Source organism: Marmota marmota, unplaced genomic scaffold, assembly GCF_001458135.2.
Source record: "Marmota marmota marmota unplaced genomic scaffold, marMar, whole genome shotgun sequence".
Taxonomy (NCBI): domain Eukaryota; kingdom Metazoa; phylum Chordata; class Mammalia; order Rodentia; family Sciuridae; genus Marmota; species Marmota marmota.
Genome location: NW_026000153.1, coordinates 18,943,259 through 18,966,375, shown reverse-complemented (window position 1 = coordinate 18,966,375; position 23,117 = coordinate 18,943,259). Strand labels below are relative to the sequence as shown.

At 39.1% G+C, this 23,117-nt stretch overlaps 1 protein-coding gene across 6 annotated transcripts in view; it reads right to left on the bottom strand.

Moving 5' to 3' along the window:
- Positions 1-23,117, bottom strand: part of Hecw1 (HECT, C2 and WW domain containing E3 ubiquitin protein ligase 1) — a 391,308-nt gene that overhangs the window by 86,213 nt on the left and 281,978 nt on the right. For 4 of the 6 annotated variants that reach the window (XM_048786494.1, XM_048786495.1, XM_048786497.1 and 1 more), the window contains 5 exons: positions 22,840-22,941; positions 17,398-17,548; positions 9,641-9,780; positions 7,346-7,467; positions 4,901-5,086 (listed from right to left, as the gene is read on the bottom strand). In XM_048786494.1, the coding sequence (XP_048642451.1) occupies positions 4,901-5,086; positions 7,346-7,467; positions 9,641-9,780; positions 17,398-17,548; positions 22,840-22,941 (701 nt within the window). The remainder of the gene's footprint in view (positions 1-4,900; positions 5,087-7,345; positions 7,468-9,640; positions 9,781-17,397; positions 17,549-22,839; positions 22,942-23,117) is intronic. The other 2 variants (XM_048786498.1, XM_048786499.1) reach the window with 1 other exon arrangement.

Sequence of the window (23,117 nt, the reverse complement as noted above, 5' to 3'; positions counted from 1 at the left end):
GTTATACAAAATTACATACAAGAGGAAGTGAGGGGAAAGGGGAAAAAAAAACAAGTGGGAGAAATGAATTACAGTAGATGGGGTAGAGAGAGAGAAGATGGGAGGGGAGGGGATGGGGGATAGTAGAGGATAGGAAAGGCAGCAGAATACAACAGACACTAGTATACCAATATGTAAATCAGTGGATGTGTAACCGATGTGATGCTGTAATCTGTATCCGGGGTAAAAATGGGAGTTCATAACCCACTTGAATCAAAGTGTGAAATATGATTTGTCAAGAACTATGTAATGTTTGGAACAACCAACAATAAAAATTAAAGAAAAAAAAAATAAGTCCTATATTTGGCTTTACTTTTGTTATCTTATTTTTATTATTTACATTTTCTTTGTGGACACTTTTTTTGTGTGTGTTTTGCTACACAGACTATATTTTGTTTGATTTTAACTTTTGTAGGAATTTGGAAGAGAAAGACCTTGTTTTACATGGTACACATAGTTGCCTGTTAAGTTTGTCAAATAACTGGATTTAGCCTTCGTTTTGTAAATTGTCCAATTTGACTCTCCTTGTACCTGCTTGGAGTTTAGCACAACTTTCCTTCCTTTCTCACTGTCACACTCTTGTCACTTCCTCATCATTTTATTCCAGTCTGGGAATGTTGCTCCAGATAGTTAGAATACACTCTTCCAATTTAATTATTCATCTTTTCCCATATTTTACTCAGGTTTTGGTATATTTTAAAGCTTTGTAACAGCCATAATTTACATTTCTGTATTTGATTAACTTGAATGCTCACCACGAGTTCTTTTTCTATTATGATTTTCCCATTTTTTTTTTTATTTCTTGTTTTGCTTCGTAAGTGATCCGTCTGGAGAATGGCTTTGGCATTTGATCAGGATAGGTGAGAGAGTAGGTTCAGCTCTGATACATGAGATTGGTTTTTTGTTGTCTTCATACATAAATGACCAAATAATAGGACGACTGGGCTGCAACATTTTCTTAGGAATATCTTGCAGTTGTTGCTCTGTGGATTTCTAAAGTTTAGTTTTTGGATGGGAAACTTGAAATTGTCTGAGTTTTACTCTTTTCTAGGTAACTTTTATATTATGATGGCTATGTTTTGACAAGATTTTTAGGAAACGTCTATTTAAAGACATTCCAGAGCATATACAGATAGAGAATTTATTTTAACTAATTTGTTTTGTTTGAAAAATATTTTATTGACAGATAGTAATTTTACCTCTTTATGCAGTATATGTAACTATTTTTACTGTAAATCCATGAATTAATCTGCCCACTTGAATAATTTATTGTAGTCTAGCGAAATTTTATTTAAATATTTATTTAACATTTACATATTAAATTTAATCAATGTTAATATTTACTATTCAGTTACTGTTGCTGTACTTATTATATTCTGGTTTCTTCTTCAGGAACCTCTGTAAGTCATTCATCCAAAACTAAGGTAAGAGGTTCTTGGGGTTTCATCAGTGAGCAAAACTGATTCTTGCCTTCGAGGAGCTTAAAATCAAGCCAGAAGAAATAGACAGTGAGTGCTGGGCATGTTGGCACACGCTTGTAATCCCAGCGGCTTGGGAGGCTGAGGCAGGAGGATCACAAGTTCAATGCCAGCCTCACCAAAAGTGAGGCTCTAAGCAACTCAGTGAGACCCTGTCTCTAAATAGGGCTGGGGATGTGACTCAGTGGTTGGGTGTCCCAGATTTCAATCTCTGGTTCCCCCTACCCTCCAAAAAAGAAAAAAAGTAAATCAACAATGAAGAGGACAATGCAAAGTATCTAGTGGGGTGTATGGGTTAAGGAACATGGGAAGGTGGGGTTCCTTCTGCTTTGGGTGCTGTTTCCATGTTCGCATGCTCTGTTAAGTGACTTGTTTTCCCTTAGCGTCATTTCTGCTCTGTTTTACCCCCAAGCTGTTAGTTTGGTTTTCCCTAAAATTCAACAGTGTTTATTTTTTAGCCACTTTCTTTGGTCTGCTGCTTCTCATCTTGTTTTCTGCTTTTTGTTTCCTTCACATGGTGGAAGCAGCTCTTCACAGGCTCCTTCTTGTCCTGTTATCTATCTATTTCATAGTGGAGGCCACCTCAGGCCCATGTCTGCCACAAGGCAGTACCCCATGGGGCCCAAAGCCCCACACCCTCCCTTGAGGGCAATTGTCCCCTTCTGCTTAGACCTGAGGTCATCTGTGAGGCCCACAGGCAGTCTCCATGGAACTTGGGCAGGAGGCTGTGTCCTCCTTGCTCCCGATGACAAAGGAGATAGTTGGCATTTTTGTCTTTGCTGTAGTTCTTCTGAAGTGTCACGGCTCGGCTCGGCCGGGAGCTCTTTCTAGCTCCCTTTGGGGGATGACTCTACATTCAAACATTCCCAACAGCTCTCCCCAGCCCTTCTGCTTCCCGCCAGGATGCATAATAATAAAAGTGAAGGTTGTTATCTCTGAATATATAGATAAAGCAAGAAGCAGATTGGTCAGGGTAGGGACAAGAAGGTGATTTTGGTACTGTGGACCCTGGTTTGGCCAGCGGTGAAGATGGCTCTTTTTACAGTGAGCTATATCATTTCGTTTTTTGTTGAATTGTGTTCCTAACTCTTAGTCTCCTGTACAATACATTCTTTCCAACTTAGAGGGTTGAGCTTGTAGGCTGTGTTCCAAAAATGTTTTTCTCAATCAATTCTCATCATTAATGGACTTTGGCAATGAGGGGGGTCTCTTTCCCCTATGTCCCCCCCCCCAGTGGACATTTGCTACAGCATTCAAAGGACTGCCCACATGCCATGGTGAATTCCCACATTAATTTATTTATTCTTTGCCTCTGCTTATAAAATCATGAAGGCCAAAGAGGCATTATTATTGCTATTTATGAAAAGCAAAAAAACAAAACAAAAAAAAGCTTATAAAAGTGGAGTGACTTGCCTAGGGTGATTTGTTTGGGATGAGTTGGACCAGTCCTCTTTCACAGGACTATACCCATTTTTCCTCCCTATCCTCTTGTCTGACCACCATAAATAAACTGTGATAGTACATTTCAAATATGGGACTAAAACTCCAATTCAGTACCTGTTATACCTTGGAAATTCTTTCTGCCACTTAGAGTGTGTTTTAAATCAATAAACAATTGGTGAAAACGTGTGTGTGTGTGTGTGTGTGTGTGTGTGTGTAGTCATACAGTGTTTGTATTAAATGGAAAGTAAAACACAATCTTCTCATTTCAAATTCGGATTTTTTTTCTTTTCTGCATATGATATTTTATTTCACAAAACAGAATTTTAGGAGAAAACTCTCTTGCCAGAAACTCTTTAATATGCATTCAGGCTAAAATTATGCAAACAGACTAAAATTTTGGTGTGTATCTCAGCCACTGTGCCCTCTCTCAGTATGATGACCTGGAGGTGACCGTGTCATCTGCTGTGTGTAAGATGGAGAGCCAGAGCCTTATTGCATTTGGGGGCCTCCCTGTCCCTGTGCAAAAGCTGCAGCCATAGAAATCCGAGGCTGAGCAAGTTGTTTACATAGTGTGTGCTTTTGCATGATAAACACTGCCTTTTTGTCCACTGATTCATAGTGGTGTTTTCTTGGCATCTTGGTCAAGCAATATGTGTAAATGTGGCTACTGAAGACTACTGAGCACTAGGTGTGTCTGGCTCTGATAAGATGCTCCTATATTCTATTCTGGCTCAGGCTTTATTTCCCACCCTAAGGCATATCTGCAAGCTGTCATAATATAAATTCCTGTCATTTCCCCCAGTGGAGACCACAGCCACTAACTAAAAAGGTCCCAGGCAGTACATTCTAACTATGGTGGCTTTACTACTATATAAGGCATATCCCTAACCACTCCTGCAACTCACCCTTGGCTTAGGAAAGGCCCAGAGATTTGGCCCAAAGATACTGCTAAACATCCCATAATGCACAAGATGGGACTTGCATTAGTGGCACATTCTTTGCCCACATGCTGTAGAGAGTTCTGGTTTTCAGGCATGCTTATGGGCTTGTAGGAGCAGGATCTGTGGCTCCAAGGGGACAAAGATGACCTACAGGCTCCTTTTGGGGAACTATGGCTTTGTAGGTACACAAGGAGGCAAGGAACTGTCCAGTGCGGCTTCCCAATCAGAGATCATCAAAGGAGGGATTTTATTTAGCGAAGTTCATAAAAGTTTTTGCAAGAACAGGTCTTTGGTAAGATGCTTGGCCTGTTCTATATATACTTCAAGATGATTAAGAGAAAATATTCTTACTCTGGCAGACTCAGCTAGACTTCCAAAGCATTGCCGGGAAGGACCATTTGGATTAAGATCACATAGAACCAAAATGCAGGCCAGAAACCTGGCACAGGCCCAGTTCACCCCATTCCTGTTTGGTAGGAGATTTTAAGGAGAATTGAAGATATATTAGGGAAATCACAAGGAATGCAATAATGTCATTCCCCATTGAAACAGTAATGCTATCTACTGAGAGTTAGCTGTCTAAGAAGGGAACCCAATAATCTGCCACTGGAGACAATCTGGTTTTCCATTACCCAAATACAAATTTATAAAGATGTAGACAGTAGTTCTCAACCAAGCATGATCTTCACTGCCCAGGGGACACACCACAATGTCACCACTTAGGAAGTGTTCCATTGGTATCTAGTGGGCAGAGGCTAGAGATGCTGGCTAACATCTCATTATGCACAGGAAGTTGCCTCTGCCCAGCTACCCTCCAAAATAGTGCCGAGCTTGAGAAACCCTGATGTGGACAGGTATCACCCCCTTTCCTCCTGAAGGCCAATGTAACTCTGAGGCACAAAAACCTTCTTCCCGACAACCCTCCTCCTCATTCTCACCAGTCCTTTTCTTGGTGAACCAGAGCATTCTAGGAAAGCCTCACGCATTCATCACACTCACCTTCCCCTGCTGGTCTGTTTTGATCTCCCAGCCTCGGGGCAGTTCCAGCCGAGTGTCTGCGAACATGTTGATGAAATTCACCAAGTCCCGGTTGTGCTGGTAGCGTTCAAAATTGCGAGCATCTCTTCGGACTTTCAGAATCATGTGCTTTAAGCAGGTGCTACTGGTGAAGACTCGGTAGGCACTCTGAGACAGGTTCAGGGCGGATTGGAGTCGAGAGTGGGAAATTTGGAAAAACAGACTGAGTACACTTTGAGTATTTAAACATGACGTAATGTGATTGCTACACAGCAATTTATTGTGAGCTTGAGATAGAGGCCTCAGAAGCAGAGATCTTGCCCAAGAAGTAATCGTGCATTGATTATTAACACACATATATCATTCTAATTCTACCCAACTCTTGGCAGCCTTGGACAGTCATGTAAAGCTCCCTCACACCTTCTTCTACCTCTCTGGGCTTCACTCCTATCCCCTCATATCCCTTCATCCCTTCTCTGACTGCACAGGTCTGCCTTTCTTCTTATCTGTCTAACACAGGGTAGTAATTTAGGATCTGTGGGATGTCAGGCTGGACTACAGAAGTGTCTCAATCCTTCAAATCCTATGTAAAACCTTGTGTGTGTAGGGATCAGGGGATGAGAGGAAACAAAGAATGTTTTAGGAATTTCTAAATACGCCAAATGACAATTTTATGGTACATAGGGCTGGTGTGTGTGTGTGTGTGTGTGTGTGTGTGTGTGTGCGCGCACGCATGCGCGCACAGTAAAAGAACAGACTCTGTGAAACCAGGGAGGTTGACCCAGTGGATTTCATGGTCCACTTTGCCTAGCGTTGATTGTCAGGGCATCAGTATCTGCCATACTTATTCTCCATTTGTGACTCTCCACTGCAGCACTGGGAATCTGCTCTGTATCCAACCAGTGGTCCCCCTTTTCCCAAGCCAGAACTGACATGACCTCATCAAATTATGGCTCTTGCCTTATGGAATCATTATCATCTAAATTCAGGCACCCAAAGTGAAAACTGCTGTTTTAAAACTAGTCTTTTTTTTTTCTCTTTGGCAGGGGGGTGGGGTACTGGGGATTGAACTCAGTGGCACTCAATCACTGAGCTACATCCCCAGCCCTATTTTGTATTTTATTGAGACAGGGTTGCTTAGCACCTCACTTTTGCTGAGGCTGGCTTTAAACTGGCAATCTTCTTGCCTCAGCCTCCCGAGCCGCTGGAATTACAGGTGTATGCCACCACACCCGGCTCAGTCTTTCTTAATTCCTCATCTTCTACCCACCCACAACCACAGGGGACCCAAAGTCAATTGATTCCCTGAGAAATTTCTCTGAAGGCAGTTATTCCTTGCCATGCTCCCAGCCACTTCCTTAGGTTGGGCCTCCATCATCTCTCCCTTGAGCAGTTGAATTGGCCTCTACTCTTGGCCTCTCAGTCTTTCCCTATGCTCTGTTGCCAGAGACAATGCTTCATCAACTGTGTGGTTACGCAGCCCCAGTGCCTAAGAGCACTGTGGGATCCTGTTGCCCACTGAAGTAGATCCAGGATCCTTTGCATGGCTTACCAGGAGTCTGCTGATGATTCTCCAGCGCTCTCTCCCTGTCTGTAGCCTCTCTCACTTGGGCCACTCTGGAACCTTTATAGCTGTCCCAAACATACTAATAGAGAACACATTGTCCCTCTGCCTGGACTTCTTCCTACCCACTTTCTACCTTCCAGATTCAATGCACCTGTCTCCTTCTGCTTCTTTGAGCTCCCAGGGAACTTTGTCTTCTTTCAGTTTGGCCCTGCCCTGTTTTGTTAAGCTGATTACTTTGGATGTCATCATCCCCTAGAAAAGACACCCAGTTCTTATGTGTCACCTTAATCTGTCTTTGTGATTCCAGCACCTAAACTGTGCCTGATCTGCAGTGTTGTTAAATGGGAAATTAACAAATATAGTGATATTGTGTCATTGTTCCTTTGAAAATACCCTCTAAAAATGCAATGAAAAAAAAGTACATAATAAAATCACATCCAGTTCAATATTAGCCTGATATTTGAAAAACTGCATCAAAAGGATGTTTTCTACATCTAGGAAAAAAAATCTATTTTAAAATTTCTTCAGTGAAAATGATTGTATTAAATGGATCATAATGAAGGGGATCTATTCATTTCATGTTCTTTTAAAGTTTTAACAATAATAAAAATGAGTATTTGTTTTCAAAGTACTTTTACTGACATGAGCCTAACAAAAAACTAAAGAAGCAACAATATTTCCAAATCCAGGCTTTTTACTTATTGGGAGACTCACAGTGAAAAGAATATATTGGATTTTTTTCCCCCTCTCCTTGTATGGTGCAAAATTCTAGCCTTTTGGATCTATCAATTGACTTTACAAAGTTTGTTTGGGGTCTTGATGGAGCCAGGCCAGGCCTCCCCTGCTCTTGGAACACTCACATAATTGGCATGCAGCACAGTGAAGAATTCTGGGTTGGTGATGAACTTGACGGCTGGGGACTGCAGCAGCAAGGTGATTTTTTGTGAGTTAACGGGAGAAAGTGACCCTTCTCTCCTCAGATCTGGAAAAAGTGAAGCAAATCGACAGAATACATTTAGAAAAAAGTAGTTTCAAACCTGGTTCTTTTTTTTTTCTTTTCCCACAGCAGTAGCACACAGATCTCTACCTGCACAGCAGAACTTGTTTTGAATAGCAACATGATCAGGTGTCATACCGGTAAAGCATCCCTTACAGAAATGCTTGGAAACAGAGTTTTTCAATTTTTTTTTTCCAGATTCAGAATATTTGCAGATCCTTAATGAGATGTCTTGGGGATGGGACCCACGTCTACACATGAAATTCTTTTATGTTTCATCCACACTGTATACACTGAGCCTGAAGTTAATTTTATACAATATTTTTAATAATTTTGTACATGAATCTGTGTTTCATGGTGTGGAATTTTCCATTTGTGGTATCATGTTGGTGCTCAAAAAGTTTTATTTTTTGGAGCATATCAGATTTTGGATTTGGGGATTAGGGATGCTCAACTTGTATCACTTTCTGTAAGCCAGTTAAGAATCATTATTTCCTAGTAGCATTCCTCCATCATTTCAGGTAGGCACAAGTCTTCTAACATCTCCTCCCATTTATCCTGATGATTTTTTTCTTATTTTCTTTACAAGTTGATAACCATAGTTATGATAGATTCTGCAAAAAGGGTCACAATTTTCCCCCTCCTTGTATCCATACCCCTCTGCAATGGGACTTTGTAGCAATAATCCTTATTAAATTGGTGTTGGCCTTGTACCTTGCTTCACTTAGTAGATTGTAGCAGAAGTGACACGTCAGAGTTTCAGAAAGTTCTGTGTGTCTCATATCCCTGCTACCACTAAGAGAACAACTTGAACTAGCCTGCTGAGAGATAAATGATGGGGAGTAGAGACAAATCACCCGTCTGAGGTCATCTCACACCAGCCAGCCCACAGCCAATACAACATTTGATCCAAGACATTTATCTGTGTGAGCCCAGCAGCATCCTGAGGACCCACCCAGCTGAGCTTGGCTCACATTGACAACCCACAGAACTGCTAGATGAATGTGTGGTTGTGAGTGTAAACCACTAAATCTGTGGATGGTTTGTTACACAGTAAATGCAAGTGATCCAATGCCAAACTCAGAAATCAATGTCCTCTTTCTTTTTTCTTCATGTTTCTAATTACTGGATCAGTGTACCGTGTCCCTCTCAGAAGGCCAAACAATGAAATTAATAACAGAAAAACTCACACTAGTCAGTTTGGTAACTTTGTCTAGAAAATTGAATAGAATGGAAGCAATTAAAATTGTTGTTGAAACTGTATGTGCATTTAGGAGATCACATGAAAATGTCCAACATCCGTGTTGCTGTTGATGGTGGAGAGCTGGCAGGATGGGAATCACAATGTCTGCTTGGTGAGACTCCCTCTGAGCCTTCTTTTGGTGAAGAAAATTGCCATCATTTAACCCATTTCAAAAAGAAAGTGAATTATTAAGATGCCACTGTGGTAATCTTATATTGTTGTGGGTATAAAAAGTGGAAGCCAGTCTCATGGTTTTTGAATATCCTTGTCTGAGTAGAACTCAATTCGAAGAAATAAAAATCAGGAAAACTGGGCCTTGAGTGAATGCATACTGTAGTAAATAATAAAAAAAAATACTCTTGCACGGTGTACATAACCAGAAGCCTGCTGGAAAACCTCTTTCTGCCCAAGTTCTTTCCAGGGAGAACTGAATTTTCTTCTAAATGCAAAGTAATTGCTCCTAGTGTTGTCACATGGCTCATTTGAAATAGAGTGTGAATTTTTATAGCATGTTTTATTTATATGTGGAAAAACCTTAGGACACCAACAGATATATTTATTTAACAACAAAGGATTAAGCCATCATAAAAGCTACCTTGGTACACAAATATTGTGGCAAACTCAACTCCATCCCCCGAATCCATGTGCTTTCGTATCTCACCAGCCATGTTGGTGGTGTTCTCTTCACTGTGGATCTGTATCTCTTAAGTTTCCTGGGGGGAAGCTCCATTGTCTGCTTTACCCTGTTTGCACCATACCTCTTTCTCTTCTACCTTGGTCTTTTGCCCATTCTGTTGCTCTCTTAACCCTATGACCCCAGTCTAACCCATGAGGTATGGTGAAGGACTTGTACACTTCTGTCACACAGCTGTTGGATGCCCCCACTAGTATATGGGGACCCCTCATTTCCAATACCTAAGCTTGATTGGGGAGATTCAGCCTCTGAGTCACTCCCTCCACCTCCACCTCCTCCGGCTGGGACTTGCTCACAGCTTTGGCTGCCAGAATCCTCTTCAGATCTTTCTGTTGCAATGGTCCGCTGAATATTTTGATACCTTTGCATTGGAAAATGGAAAGATGGAGTTAACTTTTTTTTTTCTCCTTGTGGGAGGCCAATGCTCTGAATCAGACAAGAATCTGTAAAGAATTATCTTGAAAGTCAGAAAAGGAAATTCCCAAAAGACAGACAAAACAATTAGCAAGAGGAGTATGTCTAGATTATTTGATTTTGTTTTTGTTTTGAAAGCTAGGATGAATTTCAAATATGGTGACTTTCAATAATCAACAACAACAAAAATAACTAATCATGAAAAATAGCCTGTGTACTACATTAAACAAAATCAGGCTAAGTCTTAAATAAGGGTATGGGAAATAAATTAAAATGTTACAACTAAGGTATGGAATTATCACCACATTACTTTAATAGGCCTACAAAAAGGAATAATTGTTGCACAAACCTCTTTCTCCTTTACCTTTGTCTTTTGCCCATTCTATTGCTCTCTTTACCCTAGGATCCATGTCTAACCCATGAGGTATGGTGAAGGACTACTATTTGACAACTACTTGATATGACTGGGTAGAGGTCACAGAAATATTATAAAATAGAATATTATAGTTTACAAGCATCCTGGCAGACAAATAAATACTTGCTGCTTATTTGAAGCCTCATTTTTCTTCCTAAGTTGGGGATTGACTCAGTTGGCTGACCAGTCAGTCACTTTCTCAGGTACTACATATTTATCAGCTCTCCCACCATGTGCATGTTCTGTTCTGAGCTTTCAGATCAGAGAGGATTAGAATATGACTGTCCTTGGAACATACAGTTGAGATGCAGCAAAGCAGGGAATGGCATGTAAAACACAACTCTAGCAATGTGAAGGCAGTCCAGATCATGTTAGAGACATGTGGGAACACACAAGGAGATCCTAAGGTAGGTAAAAGCTGGAGTATGAACTTATGGAAGAGCTTATTGAGCAGAAAGAAACATTTTCAGAAGGGAAAGCAACATGTGTGAAAGCAGGGTCCCCTGGGAGAGCTCTGGGAAACTTAGGGGTGGCATCAGGATGCATGGGCACCTGTTGGTGAGAGGAGACCAACAGAGAGGAAGACAGGGATCATCTGAAGGATGCCCCAGCAGCAGTCTGGGTCGTAGGCCTCCTAACCTGAGGAACATCAGAATACCTTGTAGGACTTGTTAAAACATAGGTTTCTAGGTCTTATCCCCAGAGTTTATGATTTGGTAGATCTGGGGTAGGGCCTAAGAATTTGCATTTCACCTAGTGCCCAGGCGGTCCTGATGCTGCTGTTCCATGGGTTAGCTTTGAAAACCATTGCTCTTGATCCTAAGTAGAAAGTGAAAAAGAGATATAGGGCCAGATGTACGCTTAGAATGATCAGCCAACACTGGTGTAGAGAATGGGTGCAGGAGAGGAGCCTGAAGTCAGGCAGAGTAGTCTGATACTGCAACAGTCTGGGATGGAAATGCCAAAGGCCACCTCAGGCAGGAATGGTAGGTCATGTTGCTGAGGTGAGGGGAAACACCCATATACTTCAGGGATCTCAAGATAGGCTCTATCTTCCAGCAGAATACTCAGAAATTTTCTACACCTCCCTGCCCTTGATAGCCTGCTGTGTCTGCTTCATGTTATCTTTTAAGCAGATGCCCAGTTATTTATTTGTGTCTGCTCCACTCTCTATGCCTCAACCCAAGTAGCCTTCTTCCTTTCTCATACTACTTTTGTTTTGTTTAATGCCTCTCAGTCAATTAAAGTAACATGACCAGGACCCATATTTACTTCTCCTCAAGGCAGGGATGGAAGAAGGGGACATTTCAAGACATATTTAGCAGAATTTCTAATAATTTTGTAGGTAGTTTCAACAGGATTGTGGCTTCACTGGATATGGGGGTTGAAGAGGAGGAAGGAGACTATTGTGACCAGGTAGCTGGAGGTGGCAACACTGAAAGTCAGTGTTAGAAGGATGGACGGATTGGGGGAGATATTTGTTGGATTTGGATATGCTGATTTGGAGGTCCTTAAGGTCATGCAAGTCACACTATCCAAAGGGATGTTGCTTATATGGGTCTTGTGCTTAGGAAAGTGAGGAGTGAGTAGAGAAAGGCGGGCAAAGAGGAAGAAGAAGAGAATAGTATGGTAACCAGGAATAACCAGGTCTCTAAGTGCAATCCAAGATCAAACAAAGGAGGTACCCACATTGCACAGATGTGGCTCTATTGTGACAAGCTTCTGAAGGCCAGTGCTTCATTCTTTCCTTGAGCTTACAGAGGAAGCTTTCCTAAGTGTGGTAACTAGACTACTTGCAAGAGATTCATCTGGGTGACTGTCAATATTACAGAACTGAAGCAAAATAGAAACCTGAGATTCCAAGGTGCTCTTCAATTAGTATTATGTACATCTAGGTTTGGAATCACTGATCTAAGGGATTTTTTTTTTACATTTTATTTTATCTAGAGAGATTCTACTACTTACTCTGATAGCTGACAGGAGATACCTTTGCCTGTAGCAGTTACTGAGAGACACTTTCTGAGAAGACCTCTTAAAACGAAATGTGGAAGACAGAGGAATGAACAGAGTGACCTAACTATAGAGAGAAATATTTGGGTTTGTTTACACCTCAACATGTCTCTGGCAGGGAGGTTTGGAGAAGGAGAAGGATAGCCTTCTATAATCTTCCTCCTGCACCTCAGAGAATACAGCCCTGCAGGAGGGCAAAGTAGCCAATGAGAAGCTTCTGAAGTCTGAAACCTTGACTGAGGGGAGAACAGGGCCTTTCGAAGACTAAGGAAGCTTCTAATGGAATGATGCCCTAAAAGCTTTATAGCAGATTGTATTTTCCCAAAATGTGTTACCATTTTTTTTTTTAGTCCTATGTGCTATCACAGAACCTCTCTAAGAGGTAGATTTGATATTGTCACCCCCCATGAGCCTGGGAAGATCTTGTGACTACTTTGTCTAATGTAGTATAAGGTGACAGTTTGTGATGGAACCCATGTTGTCAGGAAGCCCAGGCTACCTGGGAAATCTCTGTGAAGGTGTCCTCGTGGACATTCCTAGCCAACAGCTAGCATCAATCAAATATGAGAGTCTCCAGCTCCAGCCACCCTAACCACAGCCAAGAGATACTCCAGTGAGAACTGCCTTTCTGGGTCCAGTCAAGGGCATGAGAAACAATGATCATGATCCTAATGAAGATTGTAGGCTGTTACTTAGCAATCAATACCTGGGATGGGACTTAGACAAATGTCAAGTTGTCACCTCTCTTTTTCTTCCCCAAATACAATGACCACAGCAGAGAATTTTTATGAGGACATATGATCTTATCTGATGATGAAAGTGCCACCAATGTCACAATCTATTTCACATGTCTTCGATTGGACCTTGGTTATCTCATGCCTTACTAAGTCAACAGCCTCAAGTCCCAGATCCACTCCTGAACTTTGCTGAAGCTCAGGGGCAGTTTGGGGGAATCAGGGCACCAAAGAAGAGAAAGGGAGTCAGAAAGCCCATTGTCTTCTACTTCATTAAGAATTATCTGTCAGTGTCTTCCACTCTTTGTTTGTTTTGTTTTGCAGTAAAAGGTTAAGTATTTATAGTATATGAAGGGCTAATGGAAATTGGTAAGAAAGTCAGCTGGAATATATAATTTATAAATGGACACACACACACACACACACACCAAGTAAGACAAAGGAAAACCTTTCCAAAACAATGCTAAGCCAAACAACCAACAAAACAGAAACCCCCTAAAATCCATAAACAGATAGGTCACATGGAAGTGAATATAATTTTTAAAGAAAAGATTTTGGAAAAAATTGGATCCTCCAAGAAATAAAGTATAAGTGATTCCAAAATAAAAGGAGCACCTTCTAAATCAGCAAAACAAACCAAAAGATGAAATGGAAGTGAAGGTATTACTGGCACAGTGAACTCATAAAACCACAATAGAAGATAGTTAAGCACTGATAACAAATACCAATACCATGTTCATCTTCCCAGACTTTCTCTTTTGGGAACAAAACCTCAAAAGAATACTATATTTAAAAATAGTCTTAACATTTAACAGGCTTTGGTGGCTAAGTCAAAAATAGTAATAAAAGCAATAAACAAAATACTCAACAACATAAGAAATTAAATTAATTTAATTATAGCCACTTGATGGGATAGTATATGAGCATTTAAATGTCAATCTGAATATTATGTGGCAATAGGAAATGCTTATATTCATTTATATCATGAATATAAAACTAACTACATGTTACCTTATAATCATTTAAGAATTGTATATAATTAAAGATGGATACTTTTTTTTTAAAAAAAAGCCTAATCCATGAAGTAATAGGAATGTAGATTTTTTTCTATTTAAAATTTCTATCTCCCTCTGGAATATTATAATTTTATACAACTAACTTAAAAATCAGACTTTAGTTGCTTATTTAAAATGAGAATTCATGCTTATATTTCCTGATTGCTCAATACCTATGTGTGAAGATAGAGTTAATTAAGTCTGGATATTCCAAAGGCATAGGAATTAACTCAGGAAATAATCTTGTACTGAGGTATATTAAATTTTTAGCACCTCACTAGGTGGCGGAAGGATTACAAAGAAAACCAAGACAAGAAGGTAAGAATGGTAACAGGGGCACACATAGTCAAGAGGCTACAGAGGAAGAAGTCACTAGCTCTGTCCTGGGTGGAGGTGTCACAGGGCTCATGATTTTTGAGTGAGGCCAGTAGAATGAGATGTGGCCCAGGTTGGAGGTAGGTGTGGCCCCTGTAGAGGGAGCATGTGGTCACACCATAAGGCCTGGAAGAGTGTGCTGTCGTTACAAAGTGACCAAGGTTGAACACAGTCACATTGCCATTGGGTACTCTGTACTCGGTGTACATTTCCTTGGGTGCAGAGTCAGGAGAAATTCCTTGTAAAACTTGGAAATGTTTCTATTTTGTGGTGAGACAGTGAACTTGTAAATTTCTCCCAATGACTTCAGGTTATCAGAAAATGACCCCTCAGTGTGATCACATGTGAGATAGATAAAGACTGATAGTATACTTTGCACAGCTACCCTTATCACACCAATTCACAGAAAACCTTAAATACTTGAAAGCAATAGGTTAAGATAAGTATTTAAAAGCTTGGATACTTATCTGAAGGTTATCTGACCTTCCCTAAGTAGGATTTTTCACAAGAAATAAGCACTTTCTCAAATTGCTAAATTCCTTTTCTCTATCTGCCCAGATGAACTGCAAATGCAACTCCCCATTCAACAAAATCTGGCTGCCTTTCCTATGTGATCATCTCCACGGAGGGCATGGGAGTTGACACATGAAAGGCGCAGATCTTCTCAAGAGGCTGGGTTCCAGATGGTTCTGGTCTAATTTTTATATCATACAATCAGAACACATGAACTTTCATGGATTTTTGTGCCATAGGTCAAGGTATTTCCTTCTGCTTCGAATGCACTGTATTATTTAATCATTTGATGTATTGTTGATTTGATTATTGCCTAGTGTTCAAACCGTACCTCTTGTAGATAACAGCCTATGACACCTTCTTAGTTTGCTGAACACTCTTAGCTCCTCTGTTCTGGCAAGACAGGCCTAAAGGTTAATTTTTGCCTATGAAATGGCATAAAATGAACTTCTGTGTCCCCTGCATTTTGTCACAACAGTTTTGTTGCAATCACCATGACAGGACCATCTCATGGATTTTTGGCGCATTTGTGTCTAATAAAACTAGCATATCACAAGATATTTATTGTAATATGCTTTGTTTCTGTGGGGATGACTGTGGAGAAATGTGCTGCCAATGAAAATCTTTTCATTAATGATTTAAGCATTCAGCTATTGAAGAGGAAAAATGGAAAGCAAATGTCTTCCCAATGTTCAAGCAATAAAAGAATATTCTGATAGTATGAGAAGTTGTTCAATTAGTTTTTGCCTCCATGTGGCTTTTTTTTTTTTTGTACTGGGGATTGAATCCAGGAGTGCTCAACCACTGAGCCACATCCCCAACCTTTTTTTCTATTTTATTTAGACACAAAATATCGCTGAGTTGCTTAATACCTTGCTAAATTGCTGAAGCTGGCCTTGAACTTACAATTCTCTAGCCTTCTGAACCTGGGATTACAGGTGTGTACCACCATGCCCGGTCTCCGTGTGTGTATGTGTGTGTGTGTGTGTGTGTATTTTAAAATGTTTTTAGTTGTGGATGGACACAATATTTTTATTTTTATGTGGTGCTGAGGATTGAACCCAGTGCCTCACGCATGCTACACAAGCGCTCTAACACTGGGGTTGAGCCACAACCCCAACCCCTCCATGTGTTTTTTTTAAATATGTTTTTTTTAGTTGTAGATGGACCCAATATCTCTATTTTTATTTTTTTATTTTTATGTGGTGCTGAGGATTGAACCCAGGGCCCCCCATGTGTTTTTAATGGCACCAAATAGTCTAATTCCCCCTCTGGCTGATACAGTTTTGAAGTCATATGATGTCAATAGATACCACCCTCCAACCTTTTTAAATTTTTTTCCAGTCATTCTCAATTTTCTCTTTACCTTAATACTTACACATAAACACAATGCATATGGATGCCATGTACAACTGAAGTTAGCCTGCAGCTTACATCCCTGGCAACTAACAGTATCCTGAAGCCATCAGCCTGGCCTCAAAGAACAAGAGGCTAGAGAGGATGCTCTGTACTCACTGAGGTATGGCAATACATGGTCTAGGGTTTCATTTGCACATCAAAACCGAAATGACATCAATAGTGAGGATTTAGTTTTTAAACAAAATAATTCTCAAAAATTCTTTTATTTTTTAAAGACAAGTTCTCACTATGTTGCCCAGGCTGGCCTCAAACTCACACTTCTCTTGCCTCAGTCTCCAGAGTAGCTGGGATTATAGGAATATAGGAGCACACCATCATGCCTGACTTCAAAACATTTTTTTTAAACATTTCTTTTTCTAAGATGAAGGCATTTGAAGAATTATTATTTATGGGTGGGCATGTAGCAATTATGACAGCAGGGTAGGAATGCCAACAGTGATTTATGGGACAGTTTTTCCTGCAGGCAGTTTTTAGTATTTTTATGGAACCTATCCTTGGAATGTTCTAAACTGTTTTGAGTTCTGCCAAATATCTTGGAAGAATATTATGATGGATATGGACCAGTATGCCAGAAAAATGTGCATTCGTGTATAATTTTGCATACAATTTCTGGAGGGTTCATGAAATACTAATATCCTTGGTGAATACCATGAAGAGAGGGTACCCTTGGTTAAGAACTTCTGTTTTAGGGTTGGAGTTGTGCCATAGAGCACTTGCCTAGCATATACAAAGCCCTCTGGTTCAATTCCTAATATTACCAAAACAGACAGACACAAAACAAATAACAATGACAAAACCTATTTTCCAGCCTGGGTCTGTAAGAAGTTTAAGGAATTCCCATCTTTAAAGGACACTGGAGCGTCACTTGTCTCTGCTACCAAATTCTAAATCTAGCTTGTCAAGTACCTGTTACAATGGGTTCTTTAAGGTACTTAATCACTTTCCAGTCTCCTCATACTGAGCAAAGTGCTAGAGGAGTTTATTTGGCTGCCATTCTGCTTTCACTGAGGTTTATAGGAGCTCATTGCATACTGATCACCAACCGCCTGTTGAGCTGCTCCATCTGCTGGATGGACCCCGATCTCCGCATCCCGTCTGGGGTGGCTGCTGCTGTTGGACGCTGCCAGGTGGTTGTACGGTTCACATGGTCCACATAAAAGACCCGCCCATGGCTGTCAATTCGAGCTTCCCAGTCTAGTGTTTAATAAAAAGGCAAAAAGAAAAATCAAGGACAAACTACTGACCCATGTGAAGAGATAACTACTTCCCAGTCTTCTGAGGTAGAACTCACCATTGGTTGGTTGTAGAAGGCCAGACACTGCCCACAGCACCTGCCATGACTGATGGGGCAGTGGCACAGAATCAGGCCTTCTAGAAAAGAGCTTAACACACTCAGGTTCCCTGCTGGACCATTTTAGACAAATGGACCATTTTAAATAGTAATTGTGGTTCCCTGAATATGACCTATGCTAAAATTCTAATGATTTCTAAAGAGAAAGCCTGTTTAATTAATTTATTTCTTAAAAAATCTTGTGGTTACCCAAGTGACAGTTGAAGAAGATTAGACATGACCTCCAGTGACAGCTGACACTATGATGCTGGAGAACCCTTTCCTTGCTAGATATAACATAGGAGGACTGGCTTCTGTGACAAGTGGCAATGGCCTTTATTTTAAAACTAGTTTTAACTTTAGTTCTAAAATATTGTACCTGCAACTTTAGATAGCCTCTTCTAATACTTAACAAGTTTAACTGACTGCTATATCTCTCGAGAGGGTGAATGGAAAGATTTGATACTAGAGTTTTAAAACATCCTTTTGATAAGTTGTAAATTCACATTGTATATTCAACCTACCTATGGTTACCAAACATATTTTTACCAAAACCAAACCAATGACAACTATGGACAAACAAGGCACTTGGAAAATTACTCTTGTTGCTAAAAAGCCTTCCTGACCAGTAGAGGGAGTCCAAGATAAAGATAAATTTCTTTTGCTTCCCAAATAAAACAGAGGAAACCCCAAAATTAAAAGGCAGAAGCATCATGATAGCCTACGTAATGCATGTAGGGGTTGGGGTGGGGTGATGTGCATGAAAATCCCTTAAAAGGGAAAGGGATGAAATTAATGTATTCATGTCTGAGCTCGACGTACAGGAGCAATGCACAGAAATGGGCGAAGTTTTTTGAGTCCACACATAAAAATATGGTGGAAATAGCAGCAACATGATACATTTTGCTGAAAATGTATTAGCTAAAGAAAAAAGAAGCAAAAATGACTGCAAAGGGAGGGAAACCATTTAGCCTCTTAAGTGAGAAAAGCCCATAGCTTTTGGGAGTAGGTCAGATGTTAACAATATTCTTGAAAACGTATCATTCAGGTAATGACATAGCAACTCTCAATTTTTAAATGGAAAAATAGATTTGGTATATTTATGGCTTTATATGTACATGTCCTATCTGTTAGGAAATATTATTGCATGTGTCTAACCTGGGGGATTGCCAAATGATGCCAAATGAAAACCAAAATATCAGAAAACACCAAATTTGACTTATAAGGCAAATTGAAGGGAAAATTTAGATTGTAAAAATATGTTCTAAGAGGCGTTAACTACAATTGGCGATTAGTTAATCCAGCTGTCAACTGATGTAAATGTTCATTAGCTCTTTAACTAGTTGATGGAATTGTGTATATGCGTAATTGTGTTACTTAGTATGTAATCTCTATCCAAACATTTTGAAATTTCAATGGTTCCCAACCTAATATTAAAAAGCAACCGGACAGTTCTTTTTCTTGAATCCAATCTGTCATCTAACAAAGAATAAGCATTAATCTTTAAAACTCATGGCACTATTTAATTCAACTGAGCAAACTCCTTTTTAGCAGTGATTAGAAACCAGGAACTATGTCAGATCCTAGGACACAGAGCAGAATAACACAGGTCCCTGCCCTCCAGGAGCCCATAGTAAAGGAAGGACCACCACAGACAAAGCTTCAGTCTTACAAATTCTCTAAGGCAAAACAAAACAAAACAAAACAAAACAAAACAAAACAAAACAAAACAAAAAGACTAGAGAATGAAGCAGTGATAATGGTATTTTCTCACTACATGTCTCACTATTTCCAAATCACTCATGAAAAAGGATAGAAAGCCAGAAAGACATGCTCTTTTGTCAATAGACTGAATACCTGGAATTCAGAGTGCTAGTTATATGTTATTAAAAATATTCAGAAAATAATTAGCTGAGTGTAGTTAGAAGTTATGAGTGTGTTTTCTGTGTTGGTTTGTGAAGAATTTACTTTCACATAGTTTATAACAAAAAAAATCCTATGGAACTTTAGGCTTCAGCATGACCTAAAGAACCCAGCACTGTAATGTCATGAGTTTGCTTAAATAGACATCTGAAAATTATTTCATTGTAAAGGTTTTCCTTTGACAATGCTGTGGCAAGTTACACTAGTGCAGGTGAGGTCAGTTCATTTGTGATGGAAGGACCTGCTGAATATGTTTTCCATGAAGTTGAAGAACAATGTTAGCTTGATCATGAATTACCTTTAGTTATGCTAACAAAACATGTCAAATCTGGCATTTAAATATTTTTTTCCACAATTGAAATACTATGTTTATTGTCCAGACCTTTCTCTTGAACCTCATAATTATACATTCAATTGCCTTCTTGACATCACTACCTAAATCACACCTCAAATATGATCAAAACCAAGCTTCAGAACTTTTGTACCCAAATCTGTTCTGCCTGTAGCCTTCCTTTTCCATCTCAGTTGTACATAACTCTATCCTTCGAGGCTAAAATTCTTAAGTCATTTTTGAGTCCATCTTTCTTTCACTTCCACATCCAGTTTGTCATTAAATCTATCTTCAAAATATATGTGTGGAATCTGACCTTCCTCACCACCTCCACTGCTCCCACCCTGGTCCAAGCCACCATCATTTCTAATCTAGGTCGCTGCAATAATCTCAAGTTGCCTCTCATGCTTCTATCCTTCCTATTTATGATTTATTCCCTATGTAGCAACCAGGGAAAACCTTTCAAAACTTAAGTCAGACAATGTTATTCTTTTACTCAAAACCCTGCAATGTCCCCACTTCGTTCAGATAAAAAAGCCAAAGCCCTCATATGCTCTATGAAGCCCAATGTGACTTGGCCCTGCTGTCACCCTGACCTCAGGGTCTGCTGCTTTCTCTCTTCCTCAACCTGCTCAGGTGCACAGGTCACCTGTTAGTCAAACCCATCAGGGGCTCTATCTACAGCTTGGTAGTGGGTACTATGTTGGCCTGCAAAGCTCTTCCTTCCCAGCATTGACCTGGAAAAATCCTTTATCTCCTTCTGTGTTGTCTTCTCAATGAAGTCTACCATGACCACTTGATCTAAAATTGCAAACCAGCCACCATCAAATATCATAAGTTCCTTACTCTGCACTACTTTTGCTTTTTGCTTAGCATTCACCACCAATCAAAATGCTACACTAATTCCTTATTTATTATATTTTTGTTTATTGTCTAGCTCTCAAACTAGACTGTATGTGCCAGAGGGGGGAGATGTTTGTCCAGTTTGTGTACCTAAAATAGTACCTAGCACAGAGGAAGTATTTACAAGTATTTATTGAATGGATGAATACCAGGAATGAAGTAATTGATGTACTGTTAGAAATTATCTAAGAAAATTTAGTTGGTAGGATTCACTAACAAATTTTCTATTATTTTCCAATGTTACATCGATAAAAAATTGAAACTCATCTGGAAAAATTTGTTTTAATTATTGAAAGTGGCTTACATTAAGTACTTTTAAAATTAATTCGTAGCCAATTATTTATAATATCTGCACATACAACTACTTATTAATTGCTCTATCATTGCAAAGGAATACTTTACAATGGAATAGTTTTCAGGTGCCTGTTTAATCCACCATGCATTGGTAGATTATTTTTATGGGGGGAGTTTCCCTCCTGAAGAGAGCATGTTATAGATATTTTTTTCAGATAATTTCTAAATAGAAGTATTTGTAGTAATGCTGAATTTTTCCTATTTATTTATGGACTATTCATAAATCAGTTCCTGAATAAAGGAAGAAATCAAGCATCAAAAGTTAAAGGAGATAGTGTTTGATTTGACCTTTGGAGAACAAATATGGTGCTTCTGTAAGTTAGTGCAAATATCAAAGATGTTCATTGTTTTTTCACTGATAAAATACAATTTGATGGGGGGAAAGTAGTGTTTGTACAAAATACATCACATTATCAAGAACAGATGAATGAAGAAATAGGTATGTCTCCTTTTGAAATGGGAATTGCTTCATGTAAGCACAGGCAAAAGAACACAAAGAAACTAGGTATCTTGCATCCTGAAAAAATTTTGCAGTTGTAAAATCTATCAAATCTTAAAGGTTATCTTTGCATGAGAAAAAAAAATCCTAAACCAAAATAGATAGGTTCTAGAATTCATGAATGTACAAAAATAAGTGAATTTATAATGTGTGGGGTGTCAGTTCCTTCTCATAAATTTATTAAATGGAGTGTTATAAGGTTAGAGCTGAAATGATATCTAGAGACTACCTCGTCCAAACTTAGTGTTTAGCAGATGAGGACATTAAAGCTTTATTTTACAAATAAAAACCTGAGTATCAGAGAGATTAAGTGAATTTCCTAAGTTTAGATGACTAGTTAGATATTTATCAATTACATACTACAGTTACTAGGATAAAATGATATTCAAATTTATCCTAAAGATGATATTTTTATATCTGGCAACCCCTAAAAACCACAGAAGAAGTTGGGAGCTATTACCTATTGATGAAAGTTATAGAATGAGAAATGCAAGTTCATGGGCCCTACAGTTTGAAGTTTTTCTTTTTTATTATATACAAATACTTATGGATGAAACAGACATTATTATTACTGTATGTATATATGTGAATGCATGACCAATGTGATTCTGCAACTTGTATACTCAGAAAAATGAGATATTGGATCCCATGTGATTCAAATGTATGATATGTCAAGGTCATTGTACTGTCATGTGTAACTAATTAAAACAAATAAAAAAAAGAAATACTTGTGGATAACAGATCCCATGGGCATTGGTAAAACTATTCTATTTGGAACTGCAAAATTTAAATATAAAATAGTAAATTTGGGACTTAAGGGTTATGAACAATTTGTAAAGACTAGTTAGATCTTGTAAAAAAAATGTTCTTCATTTCAGGAACTGAGGGACATTGAAAACATTTGGTTATGTCTTCAAGATCATGTGCTGAAACAACTAGTAAAAAAAAAATAAATAGACAACAACAATAACAACAAAAATCCCCCAAAACCCAACTAGTTTTTTAGTAGGTGCCATATTATTTTTTGATGACAGTGTAAGGTATGGAATTGGGGAAGAGTTTTGATGTTTACAAACAAATTCATACTGACCTGTTCAAACTTGATAGGAAGAGTTAAGACATAGATTTTAAAAACTAGAGCTTACTTGGTGGAAGAGGCTCATCGATTGTTGGGTAGTGATGATGTTCAGGCCTCAAGGAAGGAAGCTGGCTTACTGGCTGGGAATTATGGAGTATAGGACATTCACCTATGGACAAGATAGTCAAGACATTCAGATTCATTCATTGCTCTGGTAATGTCATAAAATGACTGTAAAACAAATTACAAGAAACAACAAATAGAGTGGGCAATCTATTTTTTGTCAGTTTGATACATTCACAGTCATTCGTGATAAAGGGAATTATTATTAGAAGAAGAAGAAGA